Source organism: Equus asinus, chromosome X (assembly GCF_041296235.1).
Source record: "Equus asinus isolate D_3611 breed Donkey chromosome X, EquAss-T2T_v2, whole genome shotgun sequence".
Lineage (NCBI taxonomy): Eukaryota > Metazoa > Chordata > Mammalia > Perissodactyla > Equidae > Equus > Equus asinus.
Genome location: NC_091820.1, coordinates 101,103,429 through 101,125,424, shown reverse-complemented (window position 1 = coordinate 101,125,424; position 21,996 = coordinate 101,103,429). Strand labels below are relative to the sequence as shown.

General features: G+C 47.0%; 1 protein-coding gene across 13 annotated transcripts in view; it reads right to left on the bottom strand.

The window, feature by feature from the left end:
* Positions 1-21,996, bottom strand: part of FRMPD3 (FERM and PDZ domain containing 3) — a 124,859-nt gene that overhangs the window by 43,780 nt on the left and 59,083 nt on the right. For 4 of the 13 annotated variants that reach the window (XM_044763589.2, XM_044763590.2, XM_070502219.1 and 1 more), the window contains 3 exons: positions 15,980-16,134; positions 12,572-12,674; positions 9,192-9,237 (listed from right to left, as the gene is read on the bottom strand). The exons of 2 other annotated variants lie outside the window; for them this stretch is intronic. In XM_044763589.2, the coding sequence (XP_044619524.1) occupies positions 9,192-9,237; positions 12,572-12,674; positions 15,980-16,127 (297 nt within the window). In that variant the 5' untranslated portion in view covers positions 16,128-16,134. Of the gene's footprint in view, positions 1-9,191; positions 9,238-12,571; positions 12,675-15,979; positions 16,135-21,996 lie in introns of those variants that run through there. 7 more of the 13 variants (XM_044763591.2, XM_044763592.2, XM_070502221.1 and 4 more) reach the window with 4 other exon arrangements.

Sequence of the window (21,996 nt, the reverse complement as noted above, 5' to 3'; positions counted from 1 at the left end):
TCAGCAGCAAACAAGACAGACAAAACTTCCTCACCTCAAGGAGCGTCCATTCTAGCAGGGATAGACAGACAATAAACAAATATCTCTTAGGCAGCAAATAAGGACTTATGAGGACAAATTTAGCAGGGTAAGGGATCACATGAGAGAACGAGCGGGTGAGGGTGGCAGTGATGGGGGTGTTCTTTAAGACAGGATGGGCAGGGTAGACCTCTCCGAGGAGGTGACATTTAGGCAGAGACTTGAAGGAAGTGACAGAGAGACAGCCATGAGGATACCTGGAGAAAGAGCCTTCCAGGCAGAAAAAAACAATAAAGGCTCTGAGAGGGGAGTAGGATTGGGGTGCATGAGGAGCAGCAAGGAAGCCCAGTGTGGCCAGAGCAGAATGACGGTGGGAGGAGCCCGAGGGGCTGTACTCAGAGAGGTAGCGGGGCAGTGGGTCACGTAGGGCCTTGTGAGCTGTGGCAAGTATTTTGGATTTTACTCAACTGGAGAGTTTTGAGCAGACAGGGTCTGACTTGCATTTTTAAAAGGACACCTCTGGCTGCTATGTGGAAAAGAGTTCAGGAGGGTGATGGCCAAAGTAGGGGGACCAATTAGGAGTCTACTGCAATAATACAGATAAAATATGATGGAGGATTTGGCTAGGATGGTAATAATGGAGATGATGAAAAGTGAGTGAATTCCAGATATACTCTGAAGATAGGACTAAGACGATATGTTGATGGATTGGATGTGGGAGGTGAGAAAAAGAGAGGAGTCAATTGGATGACTGAAGTTACCATTTACTGAGATGAGGAAGACTAGGGGGGAAATCGGGTTTGGGATCCCTTCAAACCACCTCCCCCACTAGCCTTGCTATGGAGCCTGCGAGTTCTGCAATCAAGAATTCCTTTGTGTTGGGGCCGGCCCCGTGGCCGAGTGGTTAAGTTCGTGTGCTCCGCTGCAGGCGGCCCAGTGTTTCGTTGGTTCGAATCTTGGGCACCGACATGGCACTGCTCATCAAACCACGCTGAGGCGGCGTCCCACATGCCACAACTAGAAGGACCCACAACGAAGAATATACAACTATGTACCGGGGGGCTTTGGGGAGAAAAAGTGAAAAATAAAATCTTAAAAAAAAAAAAAGAATTCCTTTGTGTTAAGGCCTTGAAGGCCCCTGCCAGCTGGGAGGGCAATACATTATGCTATTTTCTGCCATTAACACTGTGGTTGAGATTCATTCACCAGATCAGCCACAGGAGGGCAGGGCCCTAAGATAAAGACACACCAGAAACAAACGTCCTTATCAGGTCTTGGGCCCTGGTCCCAGCTGTGTTCTGTTCCGGAGCCAGCAATTTCATTCCCTACAGAGGGCAGATTGCAAAAAGCCACCTGTTCTACCCGAGTCCAGCAGAAACTCAGGCAGTAGGTGTCGGTCCCCGGGCATACGGCAGAAACACTGGAGGAGCTTTTAAAAATCCCGATGCCCAGGCCCCATCTCAGATCAATTACATCAAATTCCTGGGGATGGGGCCCAGGTCTCTGTATTGTTTAAGCTCCAGATGATTTCAAAATGCAGCTGCGGTTGGGAACCAGTGAGTTAAAGGAACCTTAGACTTCTCATCCTGAGCCACAGGGACAATTTGATGGCAGCAGACAATATAACACGATGAAATCCAGGGCTGGAGATCGTTGCAGAAAGTGATTACAGTATTGATTGTTCATGGGAGTTGAGAAATGCCTTTGTGTGTTGCACAGCTTGGTGCTCAAATCCTGGGCAGGCGCAGCAGGCTGCGGCAGGAGCAAAGGGAAGGGGCAGACAGAAAGATCTGTAGCTATGTTCAGGCAGCTCTGCTTGACTCCATCTCCACTGCAGTCCAAACTTTCACCAGAGGTGCCATAGACACGAGGCAGGTGAAATCTCTGTTCTACCTGACAGTCACCCTCTCCTTTCTCTGTGATCAGCTGTCATTGGATGACCCATGCACAGTGTGGAACGACGCATTTCTAGAGACCTGAATGGGCCATGTAGTCCACCCTTCATTTTTACACGTGAAACAGAGGCCCAGGAAGAGGATATGGTTTACTCAAAGTGTCAAAATAATTTGGTAGCAGAGCCGAAACTAGAACCCAGGTTTCCTGAATCTTGAATTAGCGACTGTTCCCCATAGCAGGCTGAAGCTGGAAGTCCATTCCTGATCTTTCCTCCACTGGTTCTGCTTCTACCTTGGTCCTACTGAATGGATTTGAACCTCAACTGGTATCCTTCCATGTATTCACCTATGAGGAGGGAAAAGCCACCTTGCTCTCCCTACCAAAAGTCCAAGATTAGATCCTGTCCTAGAGATACCACTACAGATAAAAGATTCAGATACTTATAAGAGCAAAATCACGAAGGAGCAAGCGGAATTGCCACTGTTTTCAGAGATTATAATCATTTCCGGTATCTGTTGTAGGGCTATTTTCAGCTTGTTTGTGCCTCATTCTTCATTGACCCATGTCCTGTTGGTCTCTAAGACTCCATCCTATTCTTGGTCTTCAGCCTTGATCACTGATAGTGACTCACTCATTGCCAGCTGGTCTCTGCCACATGTCACAGAGTCCTGTCTAGCCTTATGTTTCGACACAGGTGATACCTTCCTTACAGTATGATATAAGGGGCTCTCAAAGGTTGCCCTATCCCAAAGCATCTTCAAAGCTCAGCTATGGAGCCTGGAGTTCTTAATACTAGGGTCATTCATTTGAATTAAAATATTGAGAATTGGGAAGGCCCTGGTCAAAATGTGAATATGGTACCAGGGAGGAGTAATGCACACAATGCAGGGGCCAGCAGACTATGGGTCTGCATGCGCCAAATCCTGCCCACCACCTGTTTTTTTTTATTAAAGCTTTATTGGAACATAGCCATGATCTTCATTTATGTATTGCCTATAGCCGCTTTTGTGATATCACATATGGCCTACAAAAATCTGAATTATTTACTATATGGCCCTTTACAGAAAAAGTTTGCCAACCCCTGCACTAACTCATTAACACGCACCTACCCACTGTTTTAGTCCAAAACTTTCTTGATGATAAGAATCACTGGGGATTGCTTGTTAAAACACAGATTTCTAGGCTCACACCAGACTTAAAAAGTCAGAATCTCTGAGAGGGTAGGGCCCAGGAATTTATATTGTTGAAAATGTCCTAATCTATTAAGCAAAGATTAATTGAGTACCTTAAAGCTGGGCCATCTGAGCTTTTCACTGACCCATTTTTCCTCCAAGCAGGTGGGAGTCTCATTTTGCAACGGGCACCCTTTCTGGCTAAAATGAATTTTGGCTTGAAATACTGGACTAGAATTGCTAATACCTCCGGGGCCACTGCAAGCCCCTTGAAGCACATATGAAGCCAGCAGCTCGGTGGAATAAGCAATAGAGGAGAGAGCCTGTCTCTCCCTCAGGACCGAATTCAGCAGCTGGTGATTCTTTGACCATTATTTTAATTTGGTGTCTCTATTAGTACAGATTTCAGGGTTGTGTTCACTCATGTCTTGGCCAAAGTCAGGTAAATGGCCAAACATTTTAGTGGACGATAGGGCCCCACTTTGATAAGTGTGAAAAGATTTTAAGAGGATGGAGCTCAGGTTCCTGAAGCTTTGACAGCCTCCTGATTCTTCTTTCTGCTGGCTCATTGTCTTTGACACCTGAGTCTACTTATAAGAAATTCCCATAGCAACTATTGTGGGAGCCTGGGACAATGGAAGGCCATCCTGATTTCATGGTCCCACTGATAAGGGACCCAGGGGCCCTCCTTCTTTCACTTGGGACTGCCTAGAGGTGAATATGTCATCTCCCCAGCTTCCAAGCTCCCCTGCTTCCCACCGCAAGCCACATATGACTCTCATTCCCCATCTATCACCTAGTTGGGTGGTTCTGCCTACAGCTCCATGGATACACTGGGCTTCTTCTCTTTTGTGCTCACCTCATGCCATCTCTTTGCCATCCTTGCACGTCAGGTCCCCCGGTGTCCCTTTTGCTCAGCTAAATGGCATCTCTAAAGCTCAGCTCAGATTCTATCTTGGTCCTGAATCCTTCCCCAACTCCTCCATTCATTCCCCTCCCTGCATTTCCTATAGTACTCGTTAATCCACACTGCCATAGCTCATCTCCTCAACCAGGCTGTAAAAGAAGAGATGACGTTTTATATTACTGTGTCTCCCCTTAGCACCAAGCACAAAGGAGACACAGAATAAAAGATACTAGTTGATTGCTAAGGTTAATAACAAATTAGTTCATCAATTCAGCATATTTGGTTTAAGTCCTACCGTCTACCAAGCACTGTACCTCAAAAAACTCAGTGGAGAAACAGTCCTTTTGCAGTGGTTCCCATTATTTTGGCTTTTTTTCTGGGCAAGTGGCTCCAAGCAGAGGAGATACAGGGTCTTTGGGTACAGGCTAAGTTTTCAGAACCAGCAAACTAGGATTTCATTTGAAGAGACTGATTGCTTTTCCAGAGCCATTGTGGGTCATAATCCAGTACCTTATTTACTTTAGAATATTTATTGAGGACATACTGTGTGCCAAGGTCTAAGGGTACCCAAATTAATACACATTCAGTCATTCATAGAGAACAGTTGGTCACTCAAAGATGAAGGAACACCCTTACATACATATAGGCTCAATAAGTGGCGATCTATGCAGCAGGGTTTGAGGGGCCCTGGGAAAGGACCCTGTGACTGCCCAAAATACCTCCCAATGATCTTCTATAGTTAAGAGTCACTCTATATAAAGGAAAATGTCATTTTAAAGAGACTACATATTAGTTCCCGATATGTACCTTGGCTACATATCAGAATAATTTGGGGAGCCTTTTCAAAAGACCAATACCTGGGCTCTATCCCCAGAGCTCCTAAGTCAATTGATCAGGGCTAGAGCATGACTATCAATATTTTTAAGAGCTTCTCAGGTGGTTCTGATGTATAACCAGGGTTGAAAACCACTGTATTAGACCATTATCAGCCATGGAATGGAAGAGGTGGCAGGAGCCTTAGAGATTGTCTGATCCCATATTTCCCAAATTCTAGTGAACATCAGAATTACTTGTGGCTCTTATTAAAAATACAGATTCTTGGGCCACATCCTGCCTCTCGGTAAATTGTCTCTGGGAAGAAGTGGTAATCAAGCTTGAACATGACAAGAGTTTGCTAAGAGGCAGCAGTCTCCATGTACCCATGAGATGCCAAGAGGCTGCCGTGGATGCAGTACTATGTTCTGTGATGCAGGGGCTATAACAGTGAACATTTACTGGAACTCTTCAAGAATCTTTCACTATAGCTTAAGAAAGAAGATTCTCTCTGTTGATTTTTGTTATTCATGGTAGTTATGGTCTATAAAGTCACCTCAAACACTGAACTAATGAATACTAAACAGTCGTTCTTAGTGGAAATCTGTGTGTGTATGTGTGTGTATCTCATATAGATCATAATCTTAAATTCTAAAAACAAGTCATCCTGGTGGATTCTATTTTCTTTCTTTCACCAGGAGAAAAGGAGGTTCTGAACTGTTAAGTGACCTGCGTGAGGCCACCCCACTAACAGGTGCCAGAGTTGGGATTCAAATCCCATCCAACTGTCCCCAGGGCTGGAGCTTCTTGCACTACAATGCACTGTCCCCTACCATCTGCATCTTCTGGACACCTCTATATGACAGCTGAAACAAGAAGACAGAGCATCGCCTTGTTGACCTCAGCTGAGAACATGTACATTCGGAGACTCAAATTTTTCATGTGCTGCGTGTGTCTGTAAATGACCAAGAAAGCACCTGAGTATTGATTTGGGGGTTACAAATAAATTTTAGGGAGTAGGCAAATTTGAAAATACAGAATCTGTGAATAACGAGAATTGACTGCATGTGTATGCAAGGCTGACATTCAGTGGGGATGCACTAGTACGGCCACACCTGTTGTAAAATATTGAAGGATTCTTTAACACTGATTGGTAAGTAACCACTGCCCTAAGCTTCCTGGGTGCCACCTGACCTCTCCCCTAGGACCTCTTCACAAATGATCAACTAAAGGGTTAATACCTGGCACAGTTAGGAGGCCTTCAAGACTCTGCTCCAGTGTCTATGTCTGGCTTACATTCTGATCAGATAGCCCCTACTGTACAGGTTATTAATTGTTTTGACTATCACCCCGGTGTGGTGTATGTGCTCACCCACTTCTAAGCTCCAAGGGATTAGAGAGCACAAGCCCAAGAACTAGAAGCTAAGCTCTGTGAGGCTGGGAACCACATCAGTCCTGTGCACTGCTATATTCCCAACCTGGAAGAGCACCTAGAATAGTAGGTATTCCAAAAATGTTTGAGGAAAGAGTGAATGAACTAGAAACTCTCACTGAGGTTAGTCAGGCAAAGTCGTGTGGAAGACATGAGTCTCAAACCAGGTCTCAAAGGAAACAGACACATTAGATGAGATGCGGACTAGTACAAGGACAAAAGTCTGCAGGGCAGTAAGAACTAAGAAGTGTACAAGGAGGAGAAGGAAAGCAGCCTGGCCATAGCAAAGAGGCCATGCGATGGGACATATGGAGGCATCAGAACTGGGGGCAAAGGGGTATTGGGGGCACTGGGATGAGAGATGGGACAGAGACGGGGGACGTATTAGGCTCTTCATTCTGCATGTAAGTTTGGAACTTGAGTTTAGTTTAGGTTGCTATTATGGCTGGAAGTTGGGTTTCCTTCATTCCTTCAACAAAATATTTATCAAGCCAGGTGCTGTTCCAGGCACTGGGGATACAGCAGTGAAAAAAACTGTCTCCACTCTCATGGAGCTGACATTCTAATGAGGGAGATAGACAACAAATATATATAAGTATAATATTTCATGGGAAGGTAAAATGGTACAGCCACTCTCGAAAATAGTCTGGCAGTTTCGTAATAAACTACACGTACATTTAATATATGACCAATTGTACCTTTGGGCATCTGTCCCAGAGAAATGGAAACTTAACACTCACAAAAAAATCTGTACATGAACGTTTATAGTAGCTTTATTTGTACTAGTCAAAACCTGGAAACAACCCAGATGTCCTTCAATGGTTGGATGACTAAAGAAACTGTGGTACATCCATACCAGGGAATATCATGGAATACCACTCAGCAATAAAAAGGAACAAACTATTGATAAACGTAACAACTTGGATGAATCTCAAGGCCTCTATGCTGAGTGAAAAAAGCCAATCCCAAAAAGGTTATATACTATATTATTCCATTTGTATTTTCTTGAAATGATGAAATTACAGAAATGAAGAATAGGTTAGTGGTTGACAGGGATTGGGGGTGGGGAGGGGGTGAGTGTGGCTATAAAAGGGAACTATGAGGGGTCCTTTTAGAGCTAGAACTGTCCAGTATCTTGACTGTGCTGGTGGATACACAAACCCACGCATGTGACAGACTGACACTGAACCATACGCACACATTGTACTTATGTCGATATCCTGGTTTTAGTATGGCACTGTAGTTACGTAAGACATAACCATTGGGAGAAACAGGGTAAATGGTACACAGGGATGTCTCTGTACGAGCTTTGCAACTTCCTATAAATCTACAATTATTTCAAAACAAAAAGTTAAAAAATATAATATTTCAGTTCTAATGGAAAAAATAAGCAGGACAGAGTGACAGGTAGATGCTATCTTAGAAAGGGTAGTTGAGGAAGGCTTCCACAAGGAGGTGACATTTGAGGAGACCTGATTAACAGAGTGACCCACAATGGGTCTCTGATCAGAGAGGTAAATTCTAACCACACAACAAGCGTGTTTTTAGGGGAGAACTGGTGGTTATTTTCACAACAGGAGATTGGGGAGTGGGGACTGACTGCTTGCTGCCCACAAGGTAACTGCACATAAGCAGTCAGGGCGGGAGGGAGGGGACTATTGGTAACACTCACTGAGAGGCGGGGCTTGCCTGCCCCGAGACAGAATTGCAAATAAGAAAGGCCTAGCTGCCAATGAGCATGTGAGAGTGTGCATGTGCATGTGTGAGTGTGTATGTGCACGTGTGAACGTGAGTGCGTGTGAGGTTCACACTGATACAAAAGAGGGCTGGGCACCCTGGGGAGAAGCTAGTGCCAGAGGTTGATTTGAACCCTGTCCCCCTGACTTGTGAGCTCATGCCCGCACCTGTGCACTGTCCCCAGCTTTGCACAGAAAAGTCACCTCTCTCTGGAAAATCTTCCCTTCCTTCTCTGCCTGAGAAATCCTACCCAATCCCTCAAGGTCCATCTCAGGTACAGTTTCCTCCGTGAAGCCTCTCCTGATTTCATGTCCCCCACCCCCAACAGAGGTGACCACTCCTGTGGCCATAGGATGGGGGTGGGACATGAGTGCTGGGGTGCAGGGCTGTGTTGGGGACACTGGGAAGGGACAATTAGGCTGGAGGTGGAAGGAGGGCTCTGAGTTTAGCACATGGAAGTTTTGTACCTGGGTTTGTACATTTGAGTTAAGATTACTATAAGGCTGTAACCTGGTAATGGCCACTGGGCCTTCTGAATCCAACTCTTAGGAGAGAAGCCTGGACATTTTCACTTTTAGTAAGTAGTCCTGGTGACTATTATGATCAGGTAAGTTTGGGAAACACTGCTCTAGTCTAAACCTATCAATTCACAGATGAGAAAACAGGTTCAGAAAAGGGAATTAACCCATCCAAGGTCACATAGCCAGTTAGTGACTGTACCAGGACAAAGATGAACTGTTGGTCCAACTGTATCTCCCCAGCAACTTTATATTAAATCCCTCACATACAACGGTGTGTCTCATACATTGTAGGCCATTTAGTAAATACCTGTATGAATGAATGCACAAGACTAGCACCCACCATCTGCAAGGACTTTGTGGGAGTTGGACACTGGACAGGTAAATTTTGATGGGGCACAGCAAAAGAGAGGAAGAAACTATGTATGAAACTAGGGCAGTGAGTAGCTTAAGTGGGGTAAAGCAGAAGGCACAGGGCAAAACATAGGACTGTACAGCCCTTCAAAATCCTCAAGCTTTGGACAGGAGAGTAGACAAGATATTCAGAAGGTATGCTTTAAGTTCACTTCTAAATCCTTGGCTAGTTGGCATGTTGGTCCTAGTCTCTGCTCTCACCCCCTCCCATCACTGTCACTTCCAATGTGGGGTCCTCTCATCTCAGTCAGGAGGACGGGTGGATGACAAAGAGGCTCACTCACCTGATGAGTGTGCAGAACTGTAAGAACGATGAATTCCTTAGCGCTCCTACAGAGAGAAGAGGGAACAGGAGAGTAGTGTATCATGTACTAGGTATTCATCTAGCACAAGAAGCAACACCAGAATTTTCCCCTGGGCTGCATTTAGGTATACGGATTGGGACAGAGGGCAATCTGAACATCTGCATGGCTGCCTCGCCTTCCATCATTTGTGGTGGCCGACATAAACCATCCATATAGGTTCACATAGGCATCTGAGGATGGTATTACCATTATCTCTGAGTTTTTCATTTTTCAGGTCTTCTTTTTATATTCCTTCTCACATTCTCTCCATAAAAATCCCCAAACCTTAGGAGCAATTTTATCTGTAGACTAGAAAATTCTCAAGGAAAACTAAAGACCTGAATTATGGAACTCAAAGGGCTCACAGTCAGAGTCCTGGGAACCATGTACCATGATTATTGGTAATTTGGTATTTAAGCAAGAGGAGAAATTCAAAGGAAAAACCCAAAGGAGGTCATTTGGTCATCATGACTCATACTCAGCAGATTTGTTTTAATTGAAGGACCAAAAAATGAGAGCCAGGGAGCAACAGATGGAAGCCAAGACTCTCCAGATAGCAAATATTCAAAAGGATGAAGAATTTGAAACTCTTCCGACAAGAATTATGCCAATGATCAAACAGGCTGTGAGGTATGAAAATTCCCTCCCAGGAATACCTTATCCTTCAAAAGAACTAAAAGAAATGGAAAGAGTTTGCCTTGAAGGAGCTTCTTCTCTCCTTGCTGGCCTTTTTCAAATGTTTATGGGAACAAAGGTATTCAAAAAGCAGGGTCAAGATGGCCTTGGTTCCAGGTGTTCAAGAAAGGTCAAGGCCCCTTGCCCAAGGCCTTGGAACATTTCCTATATATGGTGAGGCGAAGTCCAGGGATGAAGCAGCTCCAGAGTTGGGAAGACAGGTTTTTCCATGGTGTTTTCCCTGGAACACAACTCTTTCCTTCCCTTGAACAGGGCAGGGGCATGGTGTAAGCCAGATTACATGACTTGTCTGCTCCAGTCCCTGCCTCGTCTTCCCATTTCATGCAGAACAAAGCCAAAGTCCTTACAGTGGCTACAACTCTCCCCCTTCCTTACCCTGCTCCACACACTGGTTTCTCCTCTGTTCCCCAAACATGCCACACACACTCCTGCTTTAGGACCTTTGCCCTGGCTCTTCTCTTTCTCCAACACCCTCATGTCCTTCAAGTCTGAGTTTAGATGTCAGCTTCAGTGAGGCCAACATTGGCTATGCTGTTTAAAGTTGCACTCTGCTCTCTGTGCCCAGCATTCCTGATCCTCTTTACCTCGATCCACTTTCTATTCTTCAATAACATTCACCAACTTCTAGTATACTGTACAATTACTTATTTATCCTGTTTATTGCTTATGGTGTGTCTCCTTCCATTAGAATGTAAAACTCCAATGTGCAGGGATTTTTGTCTGTCTTATTCATTGCTGTATATTCAGTGCCTAGAACAGTGCCTGGTGCAGGGTAGACATTTGATAATAAATATTCGTTGAATGAATGAATGAATGAATAATACGCTAGCTCCTGAGGTTATCAAATGAGTGAGCTGCCTTGACCTTGAAGGAGCTCTGCACTCCCTCACAAAATTGGGCTACCTTGTTCTAGGGTGCGAAGATAGCCACTAAAAGTAAAGCAAAGACTTCTAAGGGGCCAAGCTGAGAAAACCCCAATTGGCCCTGATGGGGTTGAAAGGACTCACCCCATATTGGTGTGGTGGTGGAGGGTGAAGAGTGGAGGGTGCAGGAATGCAATGGACAACCGAACTCGAAGAAAAGACAAACTAAAGGTCTTTAGGGACCAGACACGTTCCAAGATATTGAGCTGGAGGGAGAGCATGTCAAGGAAGACCTGCTCTGGACTCAGGAGGGAGCAGCCCAAACCCCTCCAGAGCTAGCAAGAGGGTGCTGTTCCATACACAGAGCACTGAATCTGACTTTGAAGGGGAGGAAGGGGCACTGGGGGCAGGTGGGCCTTGGAAGAACAAGAAAGACCCGTGTATGAAAACACTCTAAACCAAGAGGGGTTGAAGATTATGGAGGCAAACATGGACCAGACGACACAAGACAGAGAGAGAGAGACAGCACATGGTTCCATTCGGGGGGGAGACAGACAACGTCCCCCAAACTGAGATTAGCCCATAGAATTTAGAGCCTTCACCTCTATCCTCTCATTCCTTATCATCAAGTCTATGCAACAGGGCCTGTAGGTGGTATGTGTGTGTGTGCAGGTGGTGGGAGTCTGGGGTAGGGGAATGTGTACGGTGTATGGAACCACATGGCACATGTGGGTCTGGGCATGTATGTAGTGTGGTGTGTGTGTGTGGTACGTAGTGTGCATGGAATGCATATGGGTGTATGTGGTATGCCGTGTGCATGGTGTGTGTGTGGGTTATATGGCATGTGTGGTATTTGGTGGCATAGTGTGTGTGTAGTATGTGGTGTGCATGGTGTGGGTGTGTGTGGTATGTGGTGAGTGCACATGGTGTGTGTATAGGCTGTGTGGTATGTGGTGTATGTGTGTGTGGTATGTGGTGGCATAGTGTGTATGTGGTACATGGTACACGTGGTATCTGCGGTATGTGGTGGCATAGTGTGTGTGTGTGTGTGGTATTTGGTGCTCATGGTGTGTGTGGGGTGTGTAGCATGTGGTGTGCATGGTGTGTGTGTGTGGTGTGCATGGTGTGTGTAGGGGTAATGGAGGGGAAAAGTCAATGTGATTACTCCCACATATAGATAGTAGTGGTCCCCCTGACACTTCTTTCTCTCACCTGCCCCCAACTTGGGAGGGTACTAAATGGTCACACACATCATGAGCAAAATCCACAATGGCAGGTTCCCTTCCTCAACCCACTGTCTAGGGATTCGATTTTCTCCTTGTGATTTTTTGGAGGGGCAGGGAGGTGGGAAACAATGTCTTGCTAATATCGATCGTGCTTATCTCTCAGTGTTCTTTTAATGGCTTGTTTGGTTCTCATTGGTCACTTGGTCTGTCCCACTGCACAGTAAGTCAAAAACCAAGGGGCTTGGGTGAGGGGAGTAGTTGGGTGGAGGGAGATGAGGTGAGCTCTGGTAGAAGGCTGTTCTCTGTGTCTCTTCACATCACTGGAAAAGGCTAAGCCAGAGTGTGGGAGGCCCCTGGGGTCCCAGAAGGGCTGGCCCTGAAAGGCCTGGGTAGCCAGGAGTTCTGGCTAGGACTGGTCTTCCTCAGAGGGCGCCTCTCTCAGGGCCAGGAAGGACCATGGTAGCCCTATGCCAGAGGTGGGACAGGGGAGGGGGCAGAGCTCAGCTCCTGCCAAGGCCCAAAAGGCCCCTGTTACCTGATGAGTTCTATGAACCTCTCTCTGGGGGCTTCACTCACGTCCTCCTCATTAATAGCCACAATCTGGTCACCAGTCAGGAGCTTGTCCTCAGAAGGGCCTCCTGCAGAGGAGAGGAGAGAGGCGTGAGGGCTTGGAGCCACGGCTGGGAAAGCACAGGTCTGGGCGGGAGTAATCAGCGCCTGAGGGAGCTGAAGAGAGTGCTGAGGCCTGCAGGAGATGGCACAGGCTGAGTGGCACCAATGGTAGGATGCTTTTTGAGCTCTGTGCCACTGCTGCCTATGGCAGATGGAGGGCAGAGGACTGAAGAAAGAGAATGGAATGGACTTCCTTTGGCTGGGAGTGGTGGGGTAGCAAAGGCCTGGCACTCAAACAAGGATAATGAGTGCTTTCCTGGCTTGGATCTAAAGAGGAACACAGGCTTCCATTTCACCAAGAGGGATCTGCTTAGGTCCAATGAATGACTTCTAGACTACTAGAGGTGGTACAGGTGATGGGAAGAGGGGGAGGGATCTTCTTTTCTTTGCTTTTTTTTTTTTTTTGCTGAGGAAGATTCACCCTGAGCTAACCACCACTGCCAATCTTCCTCTTTTTGTATGTGAGCCACCGCCACAGGATGGCCACTGACAGACAAGTGGTGTAGGTCCAGACTGGGGAACGGGGCTTGGGTTGCTGAAGCAGACTGTGCTGAACTTAACCACTAAGCCACCAGGGCTGGCCCAGGAATCTCCTTACTTGAACATTATTCATACTCACTGGCCTAGAATGATTTAGGCACTCACTTGCCTGGAGACAGGAGGATGAACTAAAATACCTAAAGGGTTTATTTTCTTTTAAGTGTGAGATGTTACTCTCCAATAAATGAAGGAAACAAGGCACAGACCCCAAATCACGTGCAGTCAGAAATTTGCTTTCTCCTTCCCATCTCTACTGTCGAGGTTAAGCAAGCAGGCCTGTTAGAGGGCCTTATCTGCTTGGTTGGGGTAAAGAGTGGGGAAGAGGGGTGCCACAGGCTATGCCGCCTCTAGTGTTTAGCAAAGACCTTCTCGGAGAAAAGCTTTTCAGAGACTCAGGGAGAGTAAGAAGTCAGACCCAGCCTAACTCGAACTCAAAAGAAGTGTTTACTGACATGTCCCACTCTCAAACCAGCCTGGACTCTTGTTTGTGTCCACTTTAAAGGGCCAGATCCCAACTGCTTCCTCTCTCTACAAAGAAGGGTGCTGCGCAAATTCCAAAAACATGAACAAAAACAAAGCAATTATGTCACTTGAGCACAGCTCAATGGCTCTGGAGCATGGAGCCTGTGTGCTGAGAGTGGATACGCCAGCTCAGCCTGCAGGATTCACCATTCCAACTGCAAAGGCCCTCCACCCACTTGGTCAAGTCTCCTGACAGCACAGTGACTTCAGGAGGAGAGAGTGTGGTGGTGAAGAGCCCACTCTTTGCAGCCAGCCAGACCTGGACTCTAATCTCAAATCTGCAAGACACTAGTTGTGTGACCTTGGATGAGAAACATTGGATCTCTCTTTCCTCATCTGTAAAATGGGATAATAATGGTACCTATGCATCATAAGACTGTTGGGAGGACAAAAGAGAAGATGAATGTACAACACTTAAAACAGTTGATTGATGTTGGTAAGAATTTGATAAATGGTACCCATTATATCCTCCAAGGGACAATTACTTCAACTCATTTCATTCCTTCTACCTCCTTCTGCCGAAAATGCCAATCTTCTAGGTAGAGGCCACTCTATCTACTCCTTTCCTTCTCTCTCTCTCTCCCTTCCTTCCTTTTAATGGAAAAAGGCCTCCTGGAACTCAACCTCCTTCACGGGCCTTGGCTCTCTGATGGCAGTGGAAATATCAATCAACTCCTGTTTTCACGGAATGGCTTGCTGGCTTGCTCAACCATAACTGCTCCTCTACAGGATACTTCTTGTCTTGTCTTATGATCTCAAAAACAAGTTCTTTGCATTTGGGAGCCACCTGTGTCGGAAGGAGCTTTGCAGATCAGCCCAAGTCTTTATAGAGCTGTGCCTGCCAGCCCCTTGGCATTCTGTGGCTCTTGCCTGGGGCTTTTCTTCTCTCTACTCCTCCAAATCCTTCCTTTTCATTCTCATACCACTTGAAGCGGCCCTGTGAATTCTGTCTCCTTTGAAGTTAAGGCAGGGTCTCCTGGTGGTCTGTTACTAAGTTTTATCTGGTCCTTCTTTCCCAGGACAAATTAGATTTCTGATCAGAGACTCAAAAACCTTTTGCCAAACTGCATGACTGACTCAGGAGCCTTAGGTCAGCCATGAACTCTTGTACTGAATTGTTTTTTTCTCTATGCCCTGTAGTTGACGAGAGAGCTTACAAAAATCTTTTTCTTTTCCTTTGAGGATTGCAAAATTCATCAAATTTCTGCTAGACCAGTTTGTACTCCGGCTGCTCCTCTTGACTGAGCGAGAAACTGCTGTAAACATCTAAAGCCTCAGGCCCAGCAAGTCAGGAATAAAGCTCCTTTCTGTCTGTCTTTTCTGTCAATGCCTAGCAGATTTGGAACAAAACAGTGCTTAGGCCCTTTCTCATCTCATTCATGATGGCAGGATCTCACAGTTCAGGTGGAGCTTTTGCTTGGTCCATCCCACACAGTCCCATTCAAGCCCTGCTTCCCCTGCATAACATCAGACAGGCCCTGATGCAAATCCTGGCCTCTGCTGCTTTCTAGCTAAGAGACCCTGAACAAGTCATTTCTTTTCCTCTATGCCTCAGTTTCCTCATTTGTAAAATGGGAATTATATTATTTACTTTGCAGGCTTGGCTGTGAGGCTTAAACAAGATGATGTAAAGCACACAGTTGATGCTTAATCAATGACAGCTGTTATTACTGCCGCTGCAGCATTCAGAGATTTTATTCTCCTCTCCCCTCCTCTCCCACCTACGGTCTGTATCCTGATTCCAGTCTTCAATGGCTGACCTATCTCATGAGTGTGGACCAGTCTCCACAGCCTGATGGTTAGATTCTTGGGGACAGGAACTGTGTCTTGTACTTTCCTACAACCTTGCTGGGGTTAGAGTAGGCAATCTATAAATACTTGTTGAACTGATTTGTATAGGTATTTCTCGTCCAAGGCAGTATGGCTCTTCTATGAAGGTTCTGTGCAAAGGGGAGCTCTATTAAGGCCCAGTCCCTACTAAACCATCAACTGCAGCCTCTGTCCAGGGCCCCAAGCAGCCTCAATGGTTTGCGTGGATCAGTCTTAAAAAGACCAGCTCCCTCACACAGTTAGTGGCTGGCAAGTCTTCACCCACTCTTCATGAATTCCTTGGCAACACAGTGTACTCAGGAGCTCTGCTCTTTGTGAAGACGTGTGGGTGTCAGGGGATAGGAGCCAGAGCCATGGGGACACTCTGAGGGACACCTACCTGGCCTCACAGATCGCACCACCACAGGCCTCTCACTGCCAGCCACGAAGCCAAAGCCATATATAGGGTCCCGATGAATGGTCACTTGTCGCAGTGTCTCTGCTGGCAGCTGCTCACATTCCATATCATTTGCGCTCTCTTCCTGCATCACATGACTGGGGGGTGGGGAAGATGGGAGCAAAACAAGACGCAAAGGCAACTAAGCCTCAGAACCAGCTTGGAGGGACACCGATTAGGGTGCTGGCTATGGCACCTGGGAGTTCACACATTTAGCTTCCTCCATCTTCTGGAACCAGCAGAGGTGATGATCGCCTCATATTTTAGATTGGAGAAAGAGGAGTCTGGAAAGGAGAAGCCACTTGTCCATAGGGCCAGAGTCAAGAGAGGAAACTGGTGCCACAGAGCTTGACATTAGAGTCAGTCCCTTCCTCCAAGATATTGGGACTCGAGAAGCCTAAATGCAAATACAGGCTTATTTGAAGGTTAATTGGTATCACCCATTGAATTGGCTGTTTACTCCCTAAGGGAAACTGAAACTTTGAGGGAAGGGACCACAAAACAGGTAAGTAAGTGGGGAAGAAATGTGAAATCATTTCAGAATTTGGAGCACCTTCATGAAGTCCTTGTGCAATTTAAAATTTTAATATCCTTTAGGTTATATATAAAAATAAAATATTTAGATGACATACATAAACAAATGGGCTAATGTTGAGGACCATGACCTTACACAATTGTACATAATGCCAATTTATTTCTATTAATGGGACAACTGGAAAATGGCTCCTGTGGGTAAGAAGAGGAGCTGCATCCTGAGGCTGCCAGCAGACTTGAACCCCAGATGAACTGGGAGAAGAGAAATCACTGCCCCAATACCTGGGAAAGATACCTAATGCCCACAATTTAAGTTACTGAAGCTTAGGAATTACGCAATGAGTTTATAAAGGTTCTACAGCAAGGGTAGAGGATGAGACACACTGCAGGCACGGATGGGTCTGAGCACAGTATTCGAATGAAGAGCCCTGAGGGGTGAGGGGTGAGGGCGTGGGGACCCTGGGGCTTCTGAGGGCACTGGGTGCCAGAGGCAAGGAAGGAGGTGAAGAGGGGAATGAATGGTCAACGGGCCGGGCAACACAGGTGGAGGTGGAAGAGAGGGGACCAGAGCCAAGGGACCCAGAGCCTTAGCTCCCTGACTTACCACTCTACCCCTAAGCTTTCTGGCCTAATAAATGGGGTTGAGTTTCCTAGCCTCTGTGTGTGTATTCTCAAAAATCAAGGCTCCAGGCAGGGCCCCTCTGAACAAGATACACAGGGCCGGGAGCTAATTAGTCAAACTAGTATAAGGTTTATAAAAGAAGTGGGAGGTTCTGACACTCTGAGAGCTGAGAGTGATTGCTGACTAGCTAAGAATACCAAATTCCTCAGTAGCAAATGGTTTCAAGCAATTACGTTGTTTATGAGGACACAAATTCAGTAATTAGAGAGGAGCTTTAGGACTATTTATGGGGGGGCTGGTAAGATTTAGAGTAATTGTATAAAAGAGAAATTCATAGTCTTGGTCTTCTCTCTCTCACAGAAGAACTTGGGAAGGAAGATAGACCATGGCTGATTTGAATCCAGCCACATCAACTCTGGCTGTACTCAAGCTGTCTTGGGATCTGTCTGTCACCCCTTAGGGAGGCAGAAGGGGCTGCTAGGACAAGGTCAAGTCTTCTGAAGATGAATTCAGAAACCGGCTCCTTCCCTTCCACACTGGTAAGACAAATGGCCACTCTTCAATGGAAAGTTACTCAGAAGCTGGAAATGGCTGGCTGGTGTCCTGGACAGGTACCTTCCCAGGACAGGGGCTCGGTGAGGGTGGCCTCAGGCTGGCACCTCTCTCATTTCTGCTCCTGGTGGAAGGCAGGAGCTTGGCCTTGAAGGGAGCCAGAGAACATCTTCCTACAGCTGCTGTCTTGCCTCACCCCTGGGGCTGCTTCCGAAATGAGCCCATTGCCTCCTGTCATCCGACCTCATGGGCACTAAAAGGGCCTCTTCTTGGGATGAAACCAGCTCATTTCCGACATGGGCACCAGCCAGGGCAGGCTGGAGGATGAGAGCCTGTTGGGCTTGCAGCCTATAGTTTTGGGAGCAGGAACACTGGCAAAGGAGATACAGACACCCGTGGAAGCCCTCAGGACGCCGTCCTGCACTCAGGAACCCCTGGCCACTAGAGCCTCGGTTTTGCCACCTTTTTCTTTTTCAGAAGCTGGGGACACTTTGGTCTCTACTAGGCCTTGAGGCACCACCAATACTGATGAAAATAAACACTCCTGGAGCCTGAGGAATCAAGGGGCTAAATGCCTTTTGTGACACGAGTTTCCTGCTTTACTGTTGTGACCATGCTAATCCATCAACAAGTATTTATCGAGTGACTACTCAAACAGTCAGCTTTGGGGAACACAAGAGAAGTTTCAGATCTCTGTCCTCAAGGATCTTCCAGTCTAGCAAGGGGAGAAGAGACAAGTGTACACTGAACAAGAGAATTAGAGTGGTAACTGAAAATAGTGCATGAAGTCCATAATTAAGGTCCAATTGTGTGTTCAGAGAAGGGGATGGAGGAGCTGGAGAGGGCTCCATGGAGGAGGTGGGAATTGTGCTAGACAGCCAGGAAAGGGCAGTGATGAGACGAGAGACAAGAAGCCAAGCTCTGTCCATGGGGGCTCCCATCTTTTCACAGGGGACCCAGTTATTTCTCCCACAGCCACAGGCATATCTCCAGGTCTAACTGGAGCACATTTGTCTCTGAGTTGTCCCTATCTGAGTTGGACTATCTGTCCCTAACTAGAGCCTCCCCCAGTTCTGCAGGCAGCCCTTTATTTACACTGCCTGGTCCTTCCCAGGTATCTATTGTCAGGGAAGAAATACCTCCATTAACAGATCAGAAGGCCATTGTACAATGCAAATAGAAATTGTCTCTTCCCTCCTGGGGTTTGCATCTTTCAGTGTCTGCAGTTTGGTCCCTCTGAAATTTGCTAAGTGCCTGGAGTCTTGGGAGTGACACCAAAGGCAAGCAGTGACAGATGACAGGAACTCAGCTGTCCATGGGTCACATGACTGCCCTCCTAAGGGAAATAGGCAATCTGACTTTGAAAGATGTTTGGATTCTGATCCCTCCAAACAGGGCAACCCTGAACAAAATTGTGAAGCAGCCAAAGCTTATGGTCTTCCCCCAACACTCAGCTTTGTTTCTGGGATCTGTTATGTTCTTCTGTTTTTTGCCCCAAAGCACTCAATGCCTTTATTCTACCCCCTTCCTACCCAAGGCTTCCAAAGGTATCCCCTTATTCTGTGCCAGGCTTGCAGTCACTAGTCAGTGACCCAGGTAAAGGCCTAGCCCTTCTCTTCTGTCTAATGATAACGACACTTTACAGTCATGTGTTCTTTTCATTTTTACACCCATTACCTCATCTGAGAAAAGGTGCTTTCACATCCATTATCTCTTCATAGTGTCTAAATGTCCTGCCAAATAGGCTAGGTGACTGCTCCTTCTCCATTCCAGCCTTCAAGGTGGGCAATGAATAAGTGACCCAGAGAGGCTAAACACATTAGCAGCCCAGCTGGAGCCAAATCTCTTGGACAGGGCCCACAATCCCAGGACCCCCACCTACACCCGCTCAGGGTCCTAGACCCTCTGGCTGTTCAGTCTTCCTTGCAGGGCTGCCACAACCCAGCAGCCAGCAGCACTCCGCGTCCTGGCTGAGTCTGGATGGCCGGTCCCCATCCTAATTAACCTGTCTCTGATCCCATTCACTCAGCGTTGTTGGGAGAATGGAATGAGATCATGGCTACAGAAGCACTTTGGAAGGTTAAACCTATCACAAAGATGTAGAGGTGGCGATATTACTGGTAGTATTATTCGCTGGGTGGCAAAAGGAGCAGAGAACGGGAGCTGAAGATAAACTTCGCCTGCTTTGCACAATCCAGGCCCTTCCCTCGTCAACTTCTTGACTCTAAGAGGCAGCCCCACAATGCACTGTCCCCTCATTTTCCAGGCAGCTCTTCCCCTGACCCAATGATAAGATGACCCAGCTCTCTGTGGACGCCCTGACTCCAGTCCTTCTGTGGGCTAAACTGATCCCCCCCTTGCTGTGCAAGGAGGGACTGGTAGCTGGGGCTCATGCTGACAACTGTTGCTAGGCAGGACGTGGCTAAAGGACAAGTGAACTGAGAAGAATATGGATTGGTTCTGAGCTGATGCTCTCTCCCTTGCACTTTTGGGCAGGAAGATAGAAACGTAACAGCTAGACTGCCAGGCATCAGCTTTTAGTTCTCCATCCGTCCTTGCCTTTGGCTCCTTTTTCTTTACACTTGGTTGGCTCCTTGGAGAGTCTTGTCACTCCCCTCACAACTGGCAGGATTTGGAGCCATGTGGAGCTAATTAGCCCTCTGATTCCAATCACAGGAGCCTGACTCTTCTGGAAGCTCCAGAGATCCAGCATGGCAGCTGGGCCCCCAGGAGACGCCATCTTCTCCTGGTAGCGGGGATGGGAGCCCCATCCTCAGGGCTCTGAAGTGGCTGCTCTGGGTGCCCTCTTGTAAGGAGCTTCAACACAAATCCTTCTTCCTCACTTCGGCTAGCTGCCCCTTACTCTGGCAGTGCTGCTCAAACTTGAATGTGCACATGAATCACCTGGGGGTGTTGCTACAATGATTCTGATGCCGTGGGTCTGAAGTAAGGTCTGAGATTCTAGCAAATTCCAGGACAGCGCCCATGCTGCTGATCCACAGGCCACACTTTGAGAAGCAAGGATCTAAAAGAATGCTATTCTCAGACAATGGGAAGGCCACAATCAGGTGGGAGGACTGAGGTGCTTTTATTCCGTTGGGTTATGGCATTGAAGGCCCCAGTTAAAACAAAAATGCTGTCTTGGAGAAAGGGCACACAAAGTCACGCAAACAAAGGACTCACTGGCTGATCAGATTTACCCCAGGAGAGAACAGGGAGGGTTACAAACAGATGTGAAATAAGACAGGTAAGGCTGCATTAGTGAAGAGGGGAGAAAGATCTGGACAGATTGGCACGACTTATTCCTACTGAAGAGTTTGCTCAGCAAAAGGACAGTCTGAGGACTCACAACATCTGGGAGTAAGGCGAGGAAGATGATGACAGAGAGGACAGTGCAGAAAATAATAGCTGCCGTTTACTGAGGACTCATTATGGCCAGGCACTGTCCACATATTACCTCACTCAAGCCTCATAGCACCCTCAGGAGAAGGCATTATTATTTCCATTTTACAGATAAGAAAACTGAGATTTGGGAAGAAAGATTACGTAACTTGCTCCAAGACATACACCTGTATACTCTGTGGTGCAACCACAACGTTAACCAAGGTCTGACCGATTCTAGAACCAATTTTCCTACACGATTTTTGCCCAGCACCTGTGGACCAAGCAGTTGCCCATTAGGCTATGAGTAGACCCAGTGGGAGAATTCCGCAGACTGCTCCTTCGCAAGCAAACTGAGCGCTGCTGCAGTGCTCTCTATCAGAGCAGTCTCCCTTGAGTCATCATACCAGAGGGCACATAGCGGAGACTCCAGCCCCAGGACTGACCTCCTACACATCTCCAAGGCCACCCTCCCATATGGGAGACTCAGCCCATAAGGCCTCACATGCCTGTTAACTTCAGTCACCACCAGAGAGAAGTCCACTTGCCTCTGGTCATTCTTCAGAACCTAGACTCTCATCCCCACAGTGGTCTGTTCATACCCTAATGCTACCCTTCTCTTCCCTTCAAACCCTTCCCCTGTCCCTGTGGAACTCTCAGTCAACAGCAAGCTGCCCTATATCCTTAACTGATTCTCTGAGAGTTCCCTTCACCTTCTTTCCCAATGGAGGCCTGATTTATTCCTTGAGGACATCACTTGCTAATCAGCCCTGTGGAAGCCGCTTTTATTTTCCCTCTCAATTCTCAAGACCTTCCGTAGGTGTCCTCCTTGCTTGCCAATGCCGCCTCCGGGCCATTAGTCCTTCTGCAA